Source organism: Meriones unguiculatus, chromosome 2 (genome assembly GCF_030254825.1).
Source record: "Meriones unguiculatus strain TT.TT164.6M chromosome 2, Bangor_MerUng_6.1, whole genome shotgun sequence".
In the NCBI taxonomy this organism is placed as follows: Eukaryota; Metazoa; Chordata; class Mammalia; order Rodentia; family Muridae; genus Meriones; species Meriones unguiculatus.
In genome coordinates this window covers 38,704,783-38,727,015 of record NC_083350.1, presented here as the reverse complement: position 1 = coordinate 38,727,015, position 22,233 = coordinate 38,704,783, and the positions used below count along the sequence as shown (strand labels likewise).

Genomic DNA, 22,233 nt, shown 5'->3' with positions numbered 1-22,233 from the left:
GTTTTGGTTTTGTTCTTTTTGTTTGTATGTTTGTTTGTTTTTTGAGACCGGATTTTGCTATGTAACTCTAACCTCCGCCAGCCAAGTGCTATATTATATATGCCATTATCTTGGCTTGCTGTAGATCTGACATAAGTAGTTGGTGTACCAGTTGTAATATATGAATATTTTATGACAGAGTATTTGATAATCCAACACAGTATTGTTGCTATTGTTTGTTTGTAGTGCTGGGAATTGAACCCCGAGCCAGAAGCATGTTAAATACTCACTTTATCATTGAGCTACATTTATTTCGTAACCTTCCGTAATATAGTCAGAGTGTCATTAAGTGAGTTTCTATGAATAATTTATATCAGATAAAGCTTTAATATTTAAATTTTTGGTTTTTGAGATAGTGTCCTGTATCTCTGGCTGCCCTGGAACTCACTGTGTAGACCAAGCTGGCTTTGAACTCACAGAAATCCTTCTGCCTCTGATGGAAGGTGTGCACCAACATGCTGGCTTTTGTTGTTATTTTTGAAGCAAATTATTACTATGTATCCCAGGCTATCAAGTTCACTAGGTAGCCAAGGTTGACCTTGGATTTAGAGCCCTCTCCAGCCTCACTACTGCTGGGATTACTAAGGGAATGTACCAGCAGGCCTGTTTCACAGCTCTTTTTAAGGTGTTTTTCTTGTCTTTACTTTTTATTCTTTACAAATTATTCACTTTATATCCCGATTGTGTCCCCCTCTCTCATCTCCTCCCTGTCATACCCTCTCTCCCTTTTCCTTCCCACCCACCTCCTAAGGCATTTTTCTTTTGTTATACTTTCAGTTTTATCACCCACAAGGCAATATAATTCCTAGGGGTTAAATGAATTTTAAATATTGATAAAACTACTTTAAGTGACTTTCACATGATACTTAATTTATATTATCATTTACTTTGTTAGCACAGATTCTATACATTTATATACTCAAAAACACAAAACAAGCCGGGCACACCAACTTTAACCCTAGCACTTGGGTGTCAGAAGTAGGTGGCCAACTGATTTCAAGGCCAGCCTTGTCTACAGAAGTTCCAGGGCTATGTAGAGAAACCCTGCCTTGAAACAAAACAAAACAAAAAAGAAAAAGTCATTAAAAAAAAAAAAAAGCAAAACAGAAAACTATCTTCAAATTGAAATATGACACTGGCTCCACTTTCTGCAAACTTTGGGAAACATGGTAGCAAAAGAATTATGTGCTCTTTCTTTTAGTAATGACATCCATTAATTTTGGACTTAGAACTGAAATAGGTATATATGTGTGTGTGAGCAAGATTAATGCTGGAGAGTGAAGCCAGGGCTTCTTGCATGCAAGGGCATGTGCTCCCTCTCATTACTCTCTCTGCTCCTATATTTTCTAGCATTTGACTTGTGACTGTGGAATTCATATACTTATGTGCTAAAGAATGTGAAAACCAGACTTTGAACCTTGCTCTTATTATTTAGCAAGGTTATTTTTAGACGTCTGCATCTTATAATTTAGGTAATTTGACATGAGTTAATTTAGTAATACTCTTCATTGTCAACATCTTTTAACTTTCTTAAATCTTGTTTCCTTGTTTTGTTTTTCAAGACAGGGTTTCTCTGTGTAGCCTTGGCTGTCCTAGAACTCACTCTGTAGACCAGGCTGCTCTTGAACTCACAGAGACATACTAGTCTCTGCTGGTATTAATGGTGTGCACTGCTACCTCCTGCCCCTTGTTTTCTTGAGTTCAACCAGGCCCAGTACACTTCTTTTCTTTGTTCCTTTTGTTCTCTGTTCTTGGCCTTTGAGCACTCCTAGATAGTATAAATAAAACTGAAAAATGTAATCATATTTGCCAACTTTTTGGGATCACAAAGCTTCCCAGGAATATGCCCACCCATCTGTTCATTTTCTTTATCTCATGTTCTGAAACCTCCCACCCCAATATTCTGTTCCAGATATAAACACCCACCTGGACTCTGTCAGGTGATCATGCCTTCGTTTTCAGTTACAAGCCAAAGCTACGGTATCAGCATCCCCCCCCCTTTTTTTTTTTTTGTCTTTGTTCAATGAATGATGTGCCCTGACCTATGTGCCCCAGGTTAACCCCTTTCCCTATCCTCCTGATTTTATATTTTCCTGTTCTATCTGGAGCCTTGGTCCTTTAGTATGTACATTTCTTTTTCTTGGAATTTCTAAGATATGCTTAAAACTTTCATCTTAAAAAATAATACTTCCTAGCAGCCTGTCTCTTTAGTTGTCAAACCACCCCAGTTAACAAGTGTCTTTTATGTTTCTTTCTCTTTGCCATTTGTCAGTTCACCATTCTCTTGTTTTTCCTTAACTTAGTTATAACTCACTTCTTTTTTCCTTTCCTTTTCCTCCTCCTCCTCATCCCTTTTCTTCCTTCTACTTATTCTCAGTGTTCTTTGGAAGGTGACTTTCAGGGTGATAATCCCGCCGAGGTGGTCTTTCATTCTGTATTCACTGCCTGGGTATATTGCCTGCAGCGGTGAGATCTCTGTCTTAGAATTTCAAACTAATAGACTTAAACGATTCTTGGCTTTTTCATTTGAAAGTGCCACAAATATTCAAATTCATCATTTAGACTCAGTTTCCCCTGTTGGTGTATCTTACAACCTTTCCTTCTCCCCTTGTTTGGATTGTTTTCCTATATAATTATCTTGAGAATAGTTCCTTTATCCAGTGGTTTTTCTTTCTTTCTTTGAGACAGATTTTCTCAGTGTGGTCCTGGCATGTGCCACCACCACCCAGCCCTAGCTGATTTTCGAAGTTTGAGGCTTGGTAAAAATCCTTAGCACTTCCTCCTCTAACATTTTTTCATATCCTGTAGAGTCTACCTCTTAAATAATTTTCAGACCTCTCCATTTGTCTTTATTTCTACTACCTTAATGAAATAGTGTTTTAACTTATGTCCTTGAATGCAGTCATGCTTATCTCCAGTTTAACACTGCCAGAACAGAAGGGAAGCTAAGATAATTGTGACCTCTTCAGGTATTTTAATAAATGTTTTCAGTCTCTTGCCACTTTTCCTGTAGAAGCTTCCTTCTTAAACTTGACCTATATCTATGCTGTTCCCAAGTTGTACAATAGGAATCCTAAGTACTCATCCCTCCTACGTCCAGGCACTTTTACACATTTCTTCAAGCAGCTTTTCAACTTGGTCTGCTTTTGCAGAAAGGATTTTAATATTTAGCTAACTACTTATTTCTAAAGACTTAAAGTAGAAATCTCTAGTCAGATTGGTTATTCCTCTTGAAATTAAATAGTTAATTTTTAAGTCAAGGTCTTTGTATACAGCCCTGGCTGTCCTGGAACTCACTGTGTAGGTGAGGTTGAGATTAAAAGGGTGTGCCACCACTACTTGGCCTCTGTTTTCATTTTCAAACCATAGCGTAGTTCTTTTTTTTCTGGGGACCATGGTATCCTTTATTATTCCATCCCAAGCAACTAGAGAGGTAGGGATTAGTAAATACTGTGAGAACAAGTAGGACGCAGAGAGCCTGGGATGGCATCAAGTGCTCCAAAGACTAAGCACATTATGGTCAGTGCCATCCCTGGGCAGGTGGTCCTAACAAATATCAGAGCATTCAGATTAGTGTCTCTTTGGACTTGTGTAGTGTTAGAATGTTTTATTTAAAATTTTGTTTTTAAGTTGCTGAGTTTCACCAGAAATCATTCAGTAAATTTTGCCTTATTCTTAGGACAGAATTCCAACAATTTCTGGAATTTCTCTAAGCATACTTTTGCCTATTTGTAAAGTGAAAATTAGTAGACAACATGTTCTGTTTCCTTTTGCATCAGATGTTCCACCAAGATTTATTTTTATATAAAAAAAAATACAAATTCGCTTTTACCTTTTATAAATGGTAAAATATGTATGTGCCAAATACTTGCTTTAAAATAATTATGATTTATTATCATTAAATGTTTGGTTTTTATACTTAATTTATATATCTGTGTACCTTGGGCCATGTAATAATTTCAAATGGAAAAAGTTTAAGAAGCCCTGAGGTAGGCAAATGAAAGTCAGATAAGTCACCTTGAAATGGAAAAAAGAACCAGAAGGAAGGGCAATGTAAGGACGACCAGGTGATCTAAGGAAATATGCAGAAGTGCCTGAGATGGATTTATAGAAGGAAAATCACTTAGCGAACTGTCATAGTAAAGAGTTGGGGTTTATTGCAAGTGTAGTGGGAAACTTTAAAATTTAAGAAGGGATTATGACTTGATTCAGTAAACATCTTTACAAGTCAGTTTTTGGTTTGAAAATAGACAAAGAGATAAGCAATTGTTAACAGTAGAACAGAAAAGATGTTACAGACAAGGATGAGAACATTCGGTGAAGATAAAAGAAATAAGTATGATTGTTTTAAATGGGGTTGATTTGCAGTTGAATTATATGCAGGAAGGAAAGAAATAGTTAAAATAAAGGCTGTCTCAGAAGCAATTAAAATTTTATGTTTTAAACAATATTTAATGCCAGTTTTGTACATATTTTCTTGAAATGTCTTATCATTTTTATTTTACCTTTTAGGCCTATGCATCTGGATGTGACATTGTGATACTGGGAAGTAATTTTGAAAGATTACAGATCATCCCAGGCGCTAAGCATGGAAATATACAAGTGGGATGTGTAGACTGTTCATTGCAACAAGGCAAGGTTTGTAATCTTATGGTAACATGCATGGTTTTGAGAAATTTTTTTGGTCAATATAATCTCTGAAATATGTATCTCCTATTCAATTAAGACCTTCTTTCCAAGGACAAAGCTACACATTTCTTTGTCACTCTAAGATGAATTTTGGAAACTGTCATGAATTTTGTTGTGATTTGTTGTGGTTTTAAAATATTTATTTTTATTTTATGTGTATGCTTTATGTGTATGCTTGAGTGTCTGTGAGCACGCGAGTGTACGTGCTCCTGTGCATGCATGTGTGCGCATGCAAACAAGGATTCCAGAAGAGGGTTTTGGATTATCTGGGCCTGTACTTAACAGGTGGTTGTATGGGTTCTTGGAACCAGACCTAAGTCCTTTACAAGAGTAGCACGTACTCTTAATCACTGAACCATCCCTTCACGTGTTTTTTTTTTTTTTTTTAACCATTGAGACAAGTATAGCTTGTCCTCGAACTCACAGTGCAGCCTAGGCTGGCCTTGAACTCACAGCAGTCCCATTGTCTGTCTCTTGACTGTTGAGATTACAGGCATGAGCCATCAGACCCAGTTAGGAATTAATTTTAAGATGTATCATAATCTTCTCTACTAATTGAGATAGAAACATAATACTTATTACCTATAAATATATCTAAAGCTTCTTTTTTGCTTTAGAAAACAAAATTAATATAAAACCAAACCTCCTGAGATGTTAGGATCCTTAAAAAGAAAAGGAATAGCATTATTTTTGAAAGATAAAATATTTGGTAGTCTTTCTTTGTAGACAGGTATTTATTTTAGTAACTTCTAGAAAACAGAAAGGGTCCATAAATTAAACTCTAGGAAAAATAACCTGTCAAGGCTCTGTATATAAAAAATAAAAATAGTAAATTGAAAGTAAAATGATAACAACAAATAAAAACATGTAGTCTTTGTTTATCAGTTTAACTGTAGTTGTGTAGTGTCCTGCTAGGAGTCATACTAGGTAACATACACACCCTCAAATAGCACCAAGTAAGTCTAGATGATTAGGCTAGACTTACACACACACACACACACATACACACACACACATATGTATTTACTATTTTTTTGAGACAGGTCTGGCTAGCGTGGAACTTTGTATGTAGACCAGGTTGGCCTTGAGCTCACATATCGTTCTGCCTCTGTCTTCTTAGTGCTGGGATTAAAGGCACATACCACCATGCTAGGTGCCTTATGATACTTTGGACAAAAGGTGTTTCTATTTTAGTCTTTATTGGTTATACTGCCATTGTCTTTGTCACCTTATAGCACTTCTTTTCAATATAGTTAGAAATATCTCTCATATATCTGCCTCTTGGGTAGACCCAACAATGTTAGACACATGTTCTTCATTTTAGGATTCCCTGTAAGGTCCCCCCCCCCTTTTTTCTCTTCTTTTTCTTTTTCTTTCTTTTTTTTTCATTCTTTTAATATTGCTCTCCTAGTTCTGTAGTTCTGTAATCTTTTGTTATTATTAAAAAACTTATTTAAATATCATTCAGATGCATAGAGCTAATTAATGTTGGAAATGTTAGATAGCTTCCAGCAAGAGCTTTTTATAAAGAGTCACTAAATTTTATGATTGGCTAGTTTAGGATGAAATAATTTGGTTTTACAATCAAACTAATAAAAGGTAAGTTTTCTTTTTTATAAGTAGCACTATAATCAAAGCCTTTCCTAAAGTATCAAGAAACAAGGCAGGATGACACATACCTATAGTTGCAGCTACTCTGGAGGTAGAAGCTGGAGGGTTTCTTGAGTCCAGGAGTTCTGGGCTATAGTGTGCTGAGCCCATCTTGTATCTGTGCTAAGTTTACCATCCATGTGGTTGCTTCCCAGGAGCAGGAGACCACAAGTTTGACTAAGGAAAGATGAACAGGTCCTTAAAGTATCAGGAAGAAAATTTTTAGTGTCTGGTACTAAGGTACCTCTGAGTGACTTTTAGATGGATGTTTGCTCAACTGGGTTTGTAGCAGCTTTATTTGTAATAGCCTGAATCTGGAAACAACCTAGATGTCCCTCAACTGAGGAATGGATACTGGAATGTGCTACATTTACACAGAGAATACTACTCAGCAGTTAAAAATAAGGAAATCATGAAATTTGTAGGCAAATGGGTAGAACAAGAAAAGATCATCCTGAGTGAGGTAATCCAGAAGCACAAAGACACATATGGTATAAGTGTCTTATAATATGTGTCTTATAATATCACTTATAAGTGGATATATGTGCCATGTAATATAGGATAAACATATTAAAATCTATAGGCCTAAAGAAGCTAACCAATAAGGAAGACCCTAGGGAAGAGGCTTCATTTCATTCAGACGGGCAAACTTGATAGATGTTGGAAGTGGGAGAAGACAGAGAACAGGACAAGAGCCTACCATAGAGGGCATCTGTAAGACTTTACCCATCAGGGTATCAAAGCAGATACTGAGACTCGTAGCCAAACTTTGGGCAGAGTGCTGTGAAATTTATGGAATAAGGAGGAGATAGAAAGACTTGGAAGGGACAGGAGCTCCACAAGGACACCAAAAAACCTGGGCCCAAGTGTCCTGCACTGAATGATACTCCAGCCAATACCCATGCATGGAGAGGACCTAGACCCCCTGCTCAGATATAGCCCTTAGGCAGCTCAGTTTCCAAATGGTTTCCCTAGTAAGGGGAGCAGGGGCTATTTCTGGCATGAACTCAGTGGCTAGTTCTTTGATCACCTCCCCCTCAGAGATGCAGCCAGGCTGCAGAGGAGGGCAATGAGACCTGATAGGCTAAGGTCAGATAGGAGAGGAGGACCTCCCCTATCAGTGGACTAGGAAGGAGGGTGGGACTGGGAAGAGATGAGGGAGCCACAGCCGGGATACAAAGTGAATAAATTGTAATAAATAATAAATAAAAATTTAAAAATTTAAAAAAAGAAAGCACTCCTTGACATCAGCACCAGTATTTTCTCATCACTATATTTTCTTCATATAACCACCAAATTATTCTGAAAAAACTGTATCTGTGTATTTCTTGTTTGTCAGCTTCAAAACATTCTTAACTTCTCATTGCCTTGTAAAATTCAAATGTGATATAGCTTAAACCTATTAGTCTGGCTTTGAACTCACAGAGATCTGCCTGCCTCTGCCTCCCTGAGTGCTGGGAGTGTGTGCCACATGCCCTTCTAAAACACATGTTAAAAATCATGACAGATTTTGTATTTGGCAAATATTATATTTACATGCTTTCTTCTGTGAGGAAAATAATTGACATTATAGTATTGTTAACTGCATGCTAAGTGTTTATGAATATTTTCATTTCGACATGACTGTTAGAAAATTAGTATTATATGTATTATAAATGCAGATAGAGAAGTCTTTGAAAATATATACAGAAGGTAGCAGTGCTGATATTCTAATACCATCTGATGGTCTTGAAAACTAACATTCTCAAGTACTGATCAGTAAAATAATTTGCATATTTAAAATATAGCTATAATAGTTATTTCATTTAGTCTTTTGATCTTTAAGTATGTTAATCTACTTAATTGTTTTTCTTAAGATTGCAGCATCCTATGGAAATGTTATCTCTGTTTTTGAACCAGTCAGTCTGCCGAAAAAAGAAAAAAATTTGGTCGGTAATTTATTATTATTTTTCTTCAGAATTGAAATATGTCTAGTGTAAAAATATCAAAGTGACCATACAGTAAATTAGTATAAGTTATAGACCATAATTGAATATACATATTAAGTCCAATTTTCATGTTAAAATATAATTAAATTTTTATAGGAATTGAATTAAAGTAAATCGTGTCAACCAAATGTTTAAAAGTTTTTTGTTTTCCTTCTGACCGTTTTGTTTTATACTAGACAGGGTCAATAACTTTGGAAGTTTGGAAGTTACTTTATTGCTACTATCAGATACCATTGTTTAGTCTAAGTGGTACTTTATTATTGGTTAATAGGGCACTCTTAAGTTTTCTGCCCTTTTATATGTTTGTTCTTATAGTTACATGATTTGCTTTCAGTGTTAAGACCTTTCTTGGACTGTTTTGTTTTTATTATATCACGTAATATAGCTGCTGTTAGGTCAGTAAATGCTGTTCTTTATAAGAAAGGTATATAAGAAATTAGAAAGTTTGTTAACTAATAGTTTATAAATACTGGGGTTAGGTACTAGATTTCATATATTTTAATGCTCTTGAGTATAACAGATGAGTTACATTCTTTTCCTTGTCTTTGTAGTCACTGTAAAGATTAAACTAGCAATTCTTAAGCCACATGAAAGCATCAACATAGCGAAGTGAAAGACTAGGATTAGAAGTTATAGGATTGGTTTCCATTTCTGTTGCTTTTATCTGTATTATCTTAATCTTTTTGTTGTTGTTGTTGTTCTTGTTTGTTTATTTTAAGACAGGGTTTCTCTGTGTAGTCCTGGCTATCCTGTAGATCAGGCTGGCCTCAAACTCAGAGATCTGCCTGCATCTGCTTCCTGAGGGCTGTGATTAAAGATGTGTGCAGCCACACTGGGCTCCCATGTGATTTTAATAAAAGCCACCTTATGACCCTCTTTCCTCAAATCTGAAATTAACTGGCATTTATTCATTCTTAATAGAGTTGTTATAAGTTGATATATTAAAGATTAGAACTGTAGAGAATTAAATGGTAGAAATACCCTTACATAGCTCCTGATCACTTGGGGGTCAATCAGTAGTATCTTTTACTTGAATCAGTAATATCTTACAAATTACCTTTTCTTTTTCCCCTTCCCATTACTCTTTTCCCCTCTTTGATACAGAATCTTGCCATGTAGCCTAAGACAAGCACAGAACTCATATGAGTTCAGATTAGCCTTGTGCTCTCAATTGTCCTGTCTCAGATTCCCAAGTGCTGAGTTTATAGGCATGTACCACTCTGGGGGCCACTCATCAGCATTCAGTTTAATGAAGTTTCCAACATTCTCTCTGATTTCTGTTAATGTCTATAGGTTACCTAGTTAATCTAGTATTAGAGGCCCTTACTGCTAGAAGTAATCTAAAGTTTTTCTTACATTTCTTTAACTGGGAAGAGGGCACCTGTGGAGGCCAGAGGACAGTTTCCAGGAGTTTTCCCTCTTACAAGTAGTAATGATATTTCTGGTTTTAATATGTGTATATAGTGACACATGAATTTTTTTTACAGATTTGTAGGTTCAAATAAAAGATGGTTGAAAGAGTGTGAAAGTTCTACATTAAGGAAGTAATATAGCTCAGGTAGAGATGAAACATTAAGAGAAGGATATTTAATTAGTTGATTCTTGGACACACACTTTGGACTTAAACTTTGGACTTTAGTATAATAAAATAAATAATGTGAACAATGTTTGATGTGAGGTCATTTAAAATATGTTTCTTGATTATTTATACTAAGTGTAGACTTTCAGACCCCAGCAATAGGTAGTCTTTGAAAAGTCCTCTTTCTTAAAAAAATAGTCTTCTTTATCATCTAATTCAGTGTTTCTCAATCTTCATAAGGCTTTACCCTTTAATACAGTTCATGTCATGGTGACCCTCAACCATAAAATTACTTCATTGCTGCTTCATAACTGTAATTTTGCTTCCTAGTAGTACTCACATCAGAAATATGTGTTGAGAACTGATAGTTTAGTTTGTATTTCTCACGACTAATTGTTTTGTTCCTAAAAATGACTGCATTATTATGATTACAGCAAATGTGGACTAGTTCATTTGATAGAAGGGATGCTAATTGTAATTATCTATGTGACTTTTTTCTGATTTTAGGAATTTTATAGTCAGTGGCAGAAAAGTGGCCAATTTTTTCTGGACTCAATAGCACATAATTTAACCTGGGATCCCACAGGTAAGGAAAATAACAAGATTAACTGGAACAAATGTCATTTAACTAGTTTGTTTTTATTACTCTTATATATTTTATCTGTGTGACTGTGGTGAAGACAAAAATAAATAAAGCAAATTGGCTTTCCTTATCCAGAGAATTTTCCTGTTTCATTCTTTGTTCTAAACAAGGTAGGAGTCCAGATATTCAAGACACAAGAGAAACAGATTCTATTCTTGTTGTAAGGTATGAAAACGTTATATTGCAGGGTCCCTAGTTACAGACTTTGTACAAGTTACAGTTAATCCTTATAACTCTAGAAAGCTCTGAATTTACAGATAAGAAATTGGAGGTCTAATATTGCCCAGTTAGATCCAGTTTGCATGACTAATTAAAAGACTTAGACACGGGATTTCTGAATTTTTGATCTAAAGTTTGTCCTTTTGCTGAACTAACACATTTTCTCTTCTTTGCTTTTTTCCTTTCCTCTTTCCCTTCCTTCCTTCCCTCTCTCTACCTCCTTCCCTGTTTTCCTCCCTCCCTTCTTCCCTCCCTGCTTTCTTCCTTCTCTCCTTCCTTCTTCATGCATTGCATTTATTAGGGTTCTTACAGGATTCTGAGTGAGAGATTATTTCTAAGACTATGGGCTCTCTGCCAGTGGCTGTGACAAAAAATGTACTGTCTTTTCTCTCCAGGAATGATAACTATGTAGATAATCAGGGAGGGGTGGTTTATCTCTGGTCCCTACCCCCAGCTTTTATTATCTGTTTCTAATCCTCAAGGGAAGGGTAGGGATTCATGGAATCATTTCCTCCTATAGCAGGATTTTGACAGATCCAAGCTCTTAAAAATTATTCTCTTGTTTTAAATACATATATATCTTTATTAAACTTACATTACTTATTATGTTTATGTATGCATGGGTGTGTACATGCTATTGTTCATACATAGGGTCGGAGGACAATTTGTGGGAGTTAGTTCTATCCTTCCATCATAAGGGTCCTGGGAATAGAACTCAGGTATCAGGCGTGGAAGCAAATGCCTTTGCCCACTGAGCCATCTAGCTAACTTCAAACTATTCTTTTTCAGTTTCTTTTTAGAAACTCTTTTGTACTTTATAGTGTTATAAGAAATTATTGAGTATGTATTTTAACTCATTGTTAACAATTTATGTAGTAAATGGTGAATAATCATGTATATTTCTTTAGGTAATCGTCTTTTAACTGGTTCCAGCTGTCTGCAGCTTTGGTGTAATACTAACTCAAGGAAGCAAACTGAAAATGAAAATCCAGATAAAACAGATCTTAACTTTGGAGATTGGGTGTGCATTTGGCATTGCAAGTAAGCATTTGACTGAATAGTCTAACTAGTAAATCTGTCCTGTATTTTTTATTTTATAAGTTGGTTCTATACATGAGTTTTTAGTCTATTCACTGTGAACAGACCTTTGGGTCAAGGGTTAGATTAAATTATAAATAGACTAAATAATATATAGTGAGGTGGCTCACTCTATAAATGCTTGCCACAAAGCCTGACAACCTAAGTTCATGTGGTGGAAGGAGAGGACTGATTCCTCCAAGTTGTCTTATAACTTCCACATGCCCATTTGTTGGACAAGTGAAATGGTATTTGGAATTAGCGAAATATATTTTCTAAATATGACACCAAAGCTAGAAATTGAAAGGGGGAAAATTAATAGGTTTGACTATATAAATAAAACATTTCTCTGAGGAAATAAAAACTTGAGGGGAAATAGGATAGCTTTGGAGTTAATGCTTTCTTTTAAAAGTAAAATTGGTTAAAAAAGAATAGATTACATACTAGTTAACAGCAGTGGGTTATGAAGAGAGAATTTTAAAAGTTGCAATATGTATAATTAATAGACATTTTAATAGTCAATTGACTTATTTCTAAGTAGAAATAAGTATGAGTAATGTTTAGTAATAGTGACTATTCAGAGTAAAACATTATGAACTGGTAATAAGGACACCAAATTATTAATATTTTTTCTAGAAATTTATAAGTATGACTCAGGCTTAATTTTTATATATTTTGGTTAGCATTTTCAGGTTTCCAGCATTCAGCAGTTTGTTGGTTGCCTATCATGTCTCAGGAATCTATAAAAATGCTTGACTGTTGCATTGAACAGTTAGGGGAAGTTCAGTGTTAAACAGGTAAACTGAAATAGGTTATTAAGTGTTACTTTCTTCTTAACTCAGTTTTATATGAGGTAATAATATAAAGTGTATCAGGTACCAAATGTCAAACCTATATACTAAAAGCCGACCCATATTCTAAATTTGCAAAAGCAAAATTAGATGGTGTTATAGGTATAAACATGCTAATATGTGGAGGGAGGATAGAATTTTGCCTGAATTTTTTAGAAAGAGCTGGGCTTTGCTTTTGTGTGCCCTTGTTGCCTCATATTTGCAGATCAAGATGTGGACTTTCAATTGTTCCTGCCACCATGCCTTTGTTTTGCCATTCACTTTTAACTTATTAAAGGAGGAGAGAGATGGGCTCATCCCTTAGTATAGGTGTAGCAAAAGGTTTCCACACAATTGAGAACATAAAATGTACTTTGTGTATTTGTAATAAGGGAGGGAAGACTTTAATCAAGTTCAGAAAATGTAACAGCAACTTAGAACAGATGTGATAACTGTTGATTTGATACTGTTTCTTATTAAGCAAGTAGAAAAGCCAGAGATCAGAAATGGAAGTTTAAGATGGCTAGAATACATCTCAAAGTTCAGTTTTAATCACGTTCCTTATTGATGATGGGCTTAAAATGCATATTTTAGATAAATAAGACTATATTCAAGAATAAATAAATAAAAACATTCATGAATAAATTCATGAATAAAATACATATTTTAGATGAATAAGAACTGTGAAGACAAAAGTAAGCAAGGTTAAGTGATTTGTCATTAAGGACAGAGTTCCATAAGTGTGAGTGTTTAACTTATGGCTAGAGTGACATGAGAAAGGCACAGAATAATATAGAAGGGAAGTTTATTCATCATAGTGAGGACATTTAGGGAAGAGGAAAATGTCTTGCTATATTGCTCAGGCTGGTCTTCTATACTAAAGTGATCTTCTTGCCTTAGTGGGTGGGACTATTGGTATTGCTACTCTTCTAGTTTTCCTGTTGCTATGACAGAACACCACAACAAAGGCAATTTATGAAAGGTTTTATACCTTTTTATTTAATATAATTTTTAAACCTAATTTAATTAGGTTTGATTATGATTTCAAAGGTTAGAGTCTATGGTGTCAGAACAAAGGCAGGGTGGCAAGAACAGCTGAGTGTTCACATCTTGATTTGCAAAAGGAGACAGAGAGGACATACTGGCAGTGGCACAAGTCTTTTGAAACCTCCAAGCCTGAACTCAATGACAACTCTTCCTCCAACTAGATCACACCCAGTCCTTCACAATCAGTTCCACCAACCGGTGACAAAGTACTCAAACATGACCTATGGAGTCCATTGTCATTCAAATCATCACCACCATCATGGCCAGCGTATGCTGTTGCCTTTGTGTTTACTGTTTACAGTGAAGGAATTAGAAAGCTTGTGAGGGATTGAGTAGGAATACAGAGTTTTTAGAAAGACTACTGTAGTTGCTGCTTTAAGAAAAGGCAAGGGCATTAGTATGTTGACCCTGAACTCAGAATCCTACTGCCCCAGTCTCCTGAGTGCTGGGGTTATAGGCATGTACACATTTTATACTTTAGGATTATATCAGAGATTGATCAGATGGGTAAAAATGAGTGTACAGTCTGGGGAGGTGGCTAAGTTGGTTAAATGTTTACTGTACATGCATGAGGAACTGAGTTTGGATGCCCTATATCCATGTAAAAGTCAGACATAATACCACACGTGTATAATCTCAGTGTGAGGGTGGGGAGCCCAGAAACACGTGGATTGTAGTGCTTGTTGACCAGTCAGCTAGTCTAGATGAAAGACAAGCTCTAGGTTCAGTGAGAGATCCTGTCTAAAAAAATAAGGTGATAAGAGATAGAGCAAAATTCTTGTTGGCTAGGTTTTTGTCAACTTTACACAAGCTGGTCATCTGAGAAAAAGAAACCTCAATTAGGTAAATGCCCTTTAGACAAGCCTGTGGGGCATTTTCTTGGTTGATAATTGATGGCAGAGGGCTCTGTCTACTGTAGGTGGGGCTGTCTCTGGGCAGGTAGCCTCTAGGGTATATAAGAAAGGAAATGAAGAAAGCCAGGCGGAGCAAGCTAGTAAGCAGCATTCCTCTATGGCCTCTGCTGTAGTTCCTGCCTCCAAATTCCAACCTTGACTTCCCTTCAGGACAGACAGTAAACTTTAAGATGAAATGAACCCATTCATTAAGTTGCTTTGGTCATGATGTTTAATACAATGTTGGAAAGCAAAGTACAACAATACTCAAGGTCTGCTCCTGGTGAGAGTGTGAATGTTTGCTTGTTAACACACACACACACACACACACAGAATGTATGGATGTTCATTGTATCACTTTGTTGCAGCAAAAATGAGAAAGCAGTAGTGAAGTAGTATTTCAAATCACTATGTGGCATATCATGGAAAACCATAAGCCAATGAAATAATGATGATATAGGTCTATATACTTAGACACATAAACACCTCTTGTGCATCTAGATACAGAAATATTAACATTTTTAAATGAGTAAGTGCTGTTATACTGTAAACTATAAATAAGGGCTCATTTCCAACCTGTTCTCTTGTTTCTCTTCGGTAGAAAGTAGATGGGACGGGATTGGAAAGAACAGGTGTGAAAATTTGTATACTGATATGTTGACTAATGTTTGTCTGAGGAAAAATGCTGTAGTTTTAATGAGATTATAGATAATTTCATTTTCTTCTTTTCATCCATCAGTTTTGAATCTCAATTTACTATATGTAGATGGTGGTGGGGGACTTCTGGTATTGGAAAAGAATTGTGAGAGAATTCTTGTTGGGCAGGGGATAGAGTTTAGTGATCTAATCTTCGAAATGTTTTTTGAGACAGGGCCGTGCCATAGAGTCCTAGTTCAGCTAGCATACGTTAAGACCTAGGTTGATCTCAGCACTGTACCTAGAAGAAGTAAAAAGTGCCTTTGAGGTGCTTTGCTAATCAGTTTGTCACAGTTACATCTCAGCATGAATTTGGATGAAGAAGAGGAAAGCAATGACAATGCTGGATATGCCAGTGTATTTGAATGTTAAGAAGGGAAAGCAGTATGAGAGAATGAACCAAAATTTCTTTGAGAAGTTAAGTATGCACGAAGTAGGTAGACAAAGCTGGTTACTGAATTCTTGATTACTTAAATTCCTGTTAACACATGACATCTTTGATAAAGTAAACGTCATCTTAGATGAAGGCAAAATTCACCTCAAAACACTGTCTGAAAAATATAAATTAGAGTATTAAAAATTCATGACTCTGGAAATTAGATAGCCAGATTTAAAACTGAAACCATTCTCTTACATTTAAAAGAAATTTTCTATTACTTTGGACTTAGGATTGTCAAGTTTGTTTGCTTGTTAGTTTGTTTTAACAGTTACTGCTTATATGATTCTTAGGAAAGTTTTTGAATTTTTTTTGAGACAGAGCCTTGCTGTACAGTCCTAGTTTGCCTCAAGTATCACAGAGTAGACCAGATTGGTCTCAAGCTTGCAATATTGTTATTGTACTTTCTGAAAGTTGGAATTTCCTGCATCTACATCACTTAGAAATACGTATTTTATATTTAACGTTTCTCTTAGTAGCATTCTTTTTTTGGAATATGTTAAAAGTTAGGAGTCATTAGAAAGTCTCTTGTAAAGCATGTACTTAGCCTATGCAGGCCCTTGAGGTCAGTCCCAAACACCAAAAAAAAAAAAACCAAGAAAAAAAATTCTCAACAACAACAACAAAACTTGAATCAACCTTTTTAGAGTAACCTGTGGTACTCTGCAGTTCCAGCTGTGTAATAAAGGCAGGAGGACCGCTTAACTTGGACTTAAGAATCAACCTGAGCCACAGAGCAAGACCCTGTATCATAAAGGGAAAGGTGATTGTAAAACTGTTATAAAAAAAAAATGTAATAATGAGAAATTGCTGTGGTCTAATTTGGAGAGTACTGGTATTTTTAGCTAGTTTCTGTTATGTTTTTGTGCATTGTGTTGTGTTCAAATGCTGATTTCTGTACACAGTGATCTGGTTGTATTCCAGACTTTGGTATTGTTATTATTATGAAGCATTTCCTGTCTTGCTAGGTATGTTGTAAACATTGCTCTCTATCACATTTTGACTGGTTAAATAAAGAGCTGAACAGCCAGTAGTAGGAGAGGTTAAGGCAGGACTTAAGAGCCCAGTGAGATGGTCACAGATAGGGACCAAGAAGGGAAAGGGTCAACATAGGAACAGGGATGAAAAAGGAGACTAAGATGGCAGGTAATGGGCCACGTGGCTGGAAAGTAGTCCAGGCTAATATTGATGGGTAAGAATAACTAAGTATTCTCCCTCTTCATTAGTTTCTTTAGATGTATAGATTTTAGTAGGTTTATCCTATATTATATGTCTATATGAGTGAGTATATACCGTGTGCGTCTTTCTGCTTCTGGGATAGTTCACTCAGGATGATCTTTTCCAGATCCCACCATTTACCTGCAAATTTCATGATTTCCTTGTTTTTTATTGCTGAGTAATATTCCATTGTGTAGATGTACCATACTTTCTGTATCCATTCCTCCACTGAGGGACATCTGGGCTGTTTCCAGCTTCTGGGCTATTACAAATGAGGCTGCTATGAACATGGTTGAGCAAATGTCCTTTATTGTGTACTTGAGCCTCTTTTTGCTAAAATGCTCAGTCCCTATCCAGAAAGGCAAAGAGGATGGACATCAGAAGAAGGCGAAAAGAGGGACCAAGTCAGGAGCCTGACACAGAGAACCTCTGAAAGGCTCTGCCCTGCAGACTATCAATGCAGATGCTGAGACTTATGGGCAACTTTTGGGCAGAGTGAAGGGAATCTTATGAAAGAAGTGGGAAACAGTAAGATCTGGAGAGGACAGGAACTCTACAAGGGGAACTACAGAACCAGAAAATCTGAGCACAGGGGTCTTTCCTGAGACTGATACTCCAACCAAGGACCATGCATGGAGATAACCTAAGATCCCTGCACAGATGTAGCCCATGGTAGTTCAGTATCCAAGTGGGTTCCATTGTAATAGGAACAGGGACAGTCTCTGACATGAACTGATTGGCATGCTCTGTAATTACCTCCCCCTGAGGGGTAAGCAGCATTACCAGGCCACAGAAGAAGACAATGCAGCCACTCCTGATGAGACCTAATTGACTAGGATCAGAAGGAAGGAAAAGAAGACCTCCCCTATCAGTGGACTTGGGGAGGAATGCGGGCAGAGGGTGGAGGAAGGGAGGGATTGGACAGGAGGAGGGAGAGAACCACAGGGGGATACAAAGTGAATAAAGTGTAATTAATAAAGAATTAAAAAAATAGTAAGATAATTCTAAAACTTAAAAAAAAAAAGAATAAGTATCTGCCCAGCTATAGTGCCTTCAAACTTCTAATACAAATAAAGGTCTCTGTGTCATTATTCAGAACAAGAGGAGGCATAGAAAAACCTTACTTTTATAAATTTCCTTGCTGAATAATCCTTCTCTGTTTAATGTATAGAACTGCTTCTCAAGTCCATTTAATGAAATTTTCACCGGATGGAGAATTTTTTGCTACTGCTGGAAAGGTAAAATTTGAAAATACCATTGTCCAATTGTATGTCTGTACTACATTATATTTTAAGAGTGTGTATGCATTGAGTGCATGCATAAGTGCACAGGTGCATGCATGCCCTTGTGTGTACATTGGTATATGGTACATGTGTAGCCTTGTACACATAGAATAAAGGCCAGAAATCAAGGAGTATCTTTTTTTATAAATCTTTCATTTTAATTAATTTATTTCATGTGCACTGATGTTTTGCTTGCACGTCTGTCTGTGTAAGTGTGTTGGATCACTTGAAATTGGAATTAGAGACAGTTGTGAACTGCCATGTGGGGCTGGGAATAGAACCTGGGTCCTCTGGTATAGAAGCCAGTGCTCTTAATGTGGAGTCATTTCTCCAGGCCCTCAAGGGGTGTCTTTCGTAATCAATCTCCACCTTATTCTTTTTTTTTTTTTTTTTTACTGAATTTTGTTGTCAGCGTGGTCTAGATTGGCTAACTAGAAAGCCTCCAGGGTCTTTTGTCTTTGCTAGGATTACAGGCAAGCATGTTGCCACCTGACTTTTTTTTTTTTATGGGTCCTAGAGAGTCAAACTCATATCCTCCTGCTTATGGATACACACTCTAACCATTGAGATACCTCTGTCTCCAGTCTTCTGTACTTTTTAGGGGAAGGGAGTGGGTTTCAGGACAGGCTTTCTTTGTTTAGCCTTGGCTGCCCTGGACTTGGCTTTGTAAACCCGCCTGGCTTCACAGAGATCCGTCTGCCTCTGCCTCTGCCTCTCTGAGTGCTGGGATTACAGGTGTGCGCTGCCACATCTAGCCATACTTTATTTTTGAACCTCATAAATAATTAACTGATTTATTCATTTACTTACCTTAAAACTCTTACTTTCTATAAAAAATTAGATAGAGGAGCTGGAGAGATGACTCAGAGGTTAAGAGTGCTGGCTACTCTTCTAAAGGTCCTGGGTTTAATTTCCAGCAACCATATGGTGGTTCCCTCTTCTGGTGTACAGGTGTACATGACAGAACACTGTGTACATAATAAATCTTTTTTTAAAAGTTAGGTAGAAAAATACTGAAGTAGTATATTAAAAAGCATAGGTGGAAACAAACTAGATTTAGAGACAGATCTAAATATAAATATCCATATACCAGTCTTAGACAAGTCAGCTAGTATCTCTGGGCTTTTTTTTTCTGATGTAGAGTCAGGATAGCAATACCTGCTTCGAATGTCCTTAATCATATGGCTAAATTAAATAGTGGATATGAAATGACAGGCTAAGTACTTTGCATGTAGGATATAATCAATGAAAAAAAACTGGTTTATTACCTTTTAGTTAAAATATATGTCCAGCATTGTTTAAAGTATAAGACTTTTAATGGGGACCAGTTTGTGTGTTTGCGTGTGTACTTTTGTTACTGTCATTTCATTTCAGAACAGTATGTTTTCTTGAAATTATTTTCAATTACTGCTTTACAGAGCAGACTCTAAACCGCTAGTGATTTGTCTAAAATTACTGCTATCATGGCACAAAGCCTTCTGGAAACAGTGTAAGATGTTCTTAAAACCCCAGTAAAGCTTTAGTTATTTATTAATTTAGTAGTTTTTTTTTTTTTGAGACTAGGTCTCACCGTGAGCCTTGGTTAGAGCATGCTGTATGGACCAGGCTATCCTCAAACTCAGAGAGATTTGTCTGCCTGTGCCTGACTAGTACTGGGATTAAAGAAAAGCACCACCATGCCTTGAAATTATTACTGCTTTTCAAGGAGCTAAGTGGAGCTGTGGATTCTGATTGAAATTCAAATATTAATAAAAATGGAGCCTAGTACTAATTTCTTTGTATCTTCCTCCTTTATTTCTCGAGTACAAATGAGGATTAATATATAATTCTTTATTTTTAACATAGTGTGTGTATTTGTCTGTCTGTCTGTCTGTATGTATGTATGTATGCAGATGGCAGTTTTCAAGAGTTTGTTCTCTCCTACCATGTGGATTCTGGGGTTTTCAGGTTTGTTTAAAATGCCCTAAAATAAAATAGTTTATGTAATATTAGTTATTAAATAATGATTTTCATTTTCAACATTTTCTTACTGCCTTTTCCTCTGTCTCTGTTATCTATAGTCTCTATAATTTGGTGCTAGTATTGCTTTCTTTATGCTTACCTATTTTGGTTCTGTATGTCTCACCATGCAGCCTTGGCAGACCTGGAGCTCACTGTGTAGCTCACAGACATCTGTCTGCCTCTTCCAGGCTTAGAGGGTTGTGCCACCAATGTCAGCATCATATTGCACTCTTACTTGATTTTTGGCTTACAGGAGAAGAAGCCCTTAATTTCATCTTTCCTGAATAATGTGTGTGGTTATATGGTCACTGGATGCTTTATTTTGTTTTTCTTCTTAGGATGACTGTCTTCTAAAGGTATGGTATAATGTAGAAAACTGGCGACCAGCTGTAACCTCTCCAGATAAAAATTCAGGAAAGCAGTCCCAAGGAGAAATTGACTTTTCTTTTGTATATCTGGCCCATCCACGAGCTGTAAATGGATTTTCCTGGCGTAAAACAAGTAAATATATGCCAAGGTTAGTTGATTGGTTGTGTTTTCACTGTGTATTAAGGCTACATCATCAACTTTGACTAGTTTTCTTACTTTGGTCCTTTGAAGATTAGGAAAATAGTTGATTATGCCAGGCTGTATACATCTGGTTATGGGCCAAGTATGATTAATGCTTACCCTAAGAACCTCAAAGGGATTTCAGACTAAGATAATTTATTTCCATATCAGATGTCTTTATCATAGAGTTCTACATATTTTTCTTTTCTTTATGTTTTGTGTTCCATTATATTTCTTCCATAGATTATAAAAAAGTTATTTATTATAAAAAAGTCTGTGTTGACTTTTTTACAGCTGCCATTTCATCTTGTACTTTTATTCTCTGGGTTTCCTTTTAAAACAAATAAACAAAATACCCTTTATTCAAAGGATATCTTTGAGGAAAATAGTTAATTTTTTATATTGTCTTGAGTTAGGTATTGGTTTAACCCATACAAGTTCAAAAATATGCTCATGTTAGTACTTATTTTCCTTTCTGTAGTCCTTGAAAAACTTACTCTCAAAAAAAAGAAAAGAAAAACTTACTCTCACATAGAATTTTTATGTGTTCTTAAGGTACATTACATAGATCTAGTATGTACATCTAGAAATCCATCTTGTACTACAAGGCATTCCTAATTTGGTTATCTATCTCTTGCATTATTGGTGCTGTTGAGTTTCAGCATTTGAGATGTTCAAGTAGAACTGTGGTGATGTCATTTGTTGACATTATTTTGCCCTTTTGGACCAACAGGCTATATGCCTAGATTTTTGAGCTACAGTGTAGGAGTTTACTGTCCTCATCCTAGCACTCTAGTCCAAATTTAGTGTGGAAGAGAAAATCTAGGGAAAGTAATAGTTCTGTTCTTAATTTGTGTCAGAGTCTTCAAATTAAAAGAGAATGATAGGAGTAATCAGTACTGTCAGTGGAAGGAACCTTATCTCAGATTCATTAAAGTTCTAGTACTATGTTGCCAACACCTCTAAAAATAGGTTTTGAATAAAATGATCTTCATTCTGTATGTTAATTCTTAATTTAAAAGTTAAACGTGAGCCAGGTAGTGGTGGCACACATCTTTAATCCCAGCACTCTGAAGGCAGGAACAGGCGGATCTCTGAATTTGAGGCCAGCCTGGTCTATAGAGTGAGTTTAGGGCAGCTGCGGCAATATGGAGAAACCCTGTCTCAGAAAACAAAACAAAACCAAAAATAAAAAGAAAAAAATTGTGACTCCAGCTTGGTTATCACAGATTTGTCTTTTAAGAGTACTGTTTTATAGAAACGTAACTTCTTCTGATACATAATAAATGAATATTCTCATTTATTGATGCTTTAGCTATCACAATACTAAACAGGCTTATGGATTACTGAATTTTTTGAGGACTAACTTGCATACTTAAGTTTTGACAGAGCTGAT

General features: G+C 36.1%; 1 protein-coding gene across 4 annotated transcripts in view; it reads left to right on the top strand.

Moving 5' to 3' along the window:
• Dmxl1 (Dmx like 1) overlaps positions 1-22,233 on the top strand; it is a 137,585-nt gene that overhangs the window by 5,012 nt on the left and 110,340 nt on the right. For all 4 annotated transcript variants that reach the window (XM_060377291.1, XM_060377290.1, XM_060377289.1 and 1 more), the window contains exons 2-7: positions 4,552-4,677; positions 8,235-8,306; positions 10,453-10,531; positions 11,716-11,848; positions 18,176-18,242; positions 20,627-20,805. In XM_060377291.1, the coding sequence (XP_060233274.1) occupies positions 4,552-4,677; positions 8,235-8,306; positions 10,453-10,531; positions 11,716-11,848; positions 18,176-18,242; positions 20,627-20,805 (656 nt within the window). The remainder of the gene's footprint in view (positions 1-4,551; positions 4,678-8,234; positions 8,307-10,452; positions 10,532-11,715; positions 11,849-18,175; positions 18,243-20,626; positions 20,806-22,233) is intronic.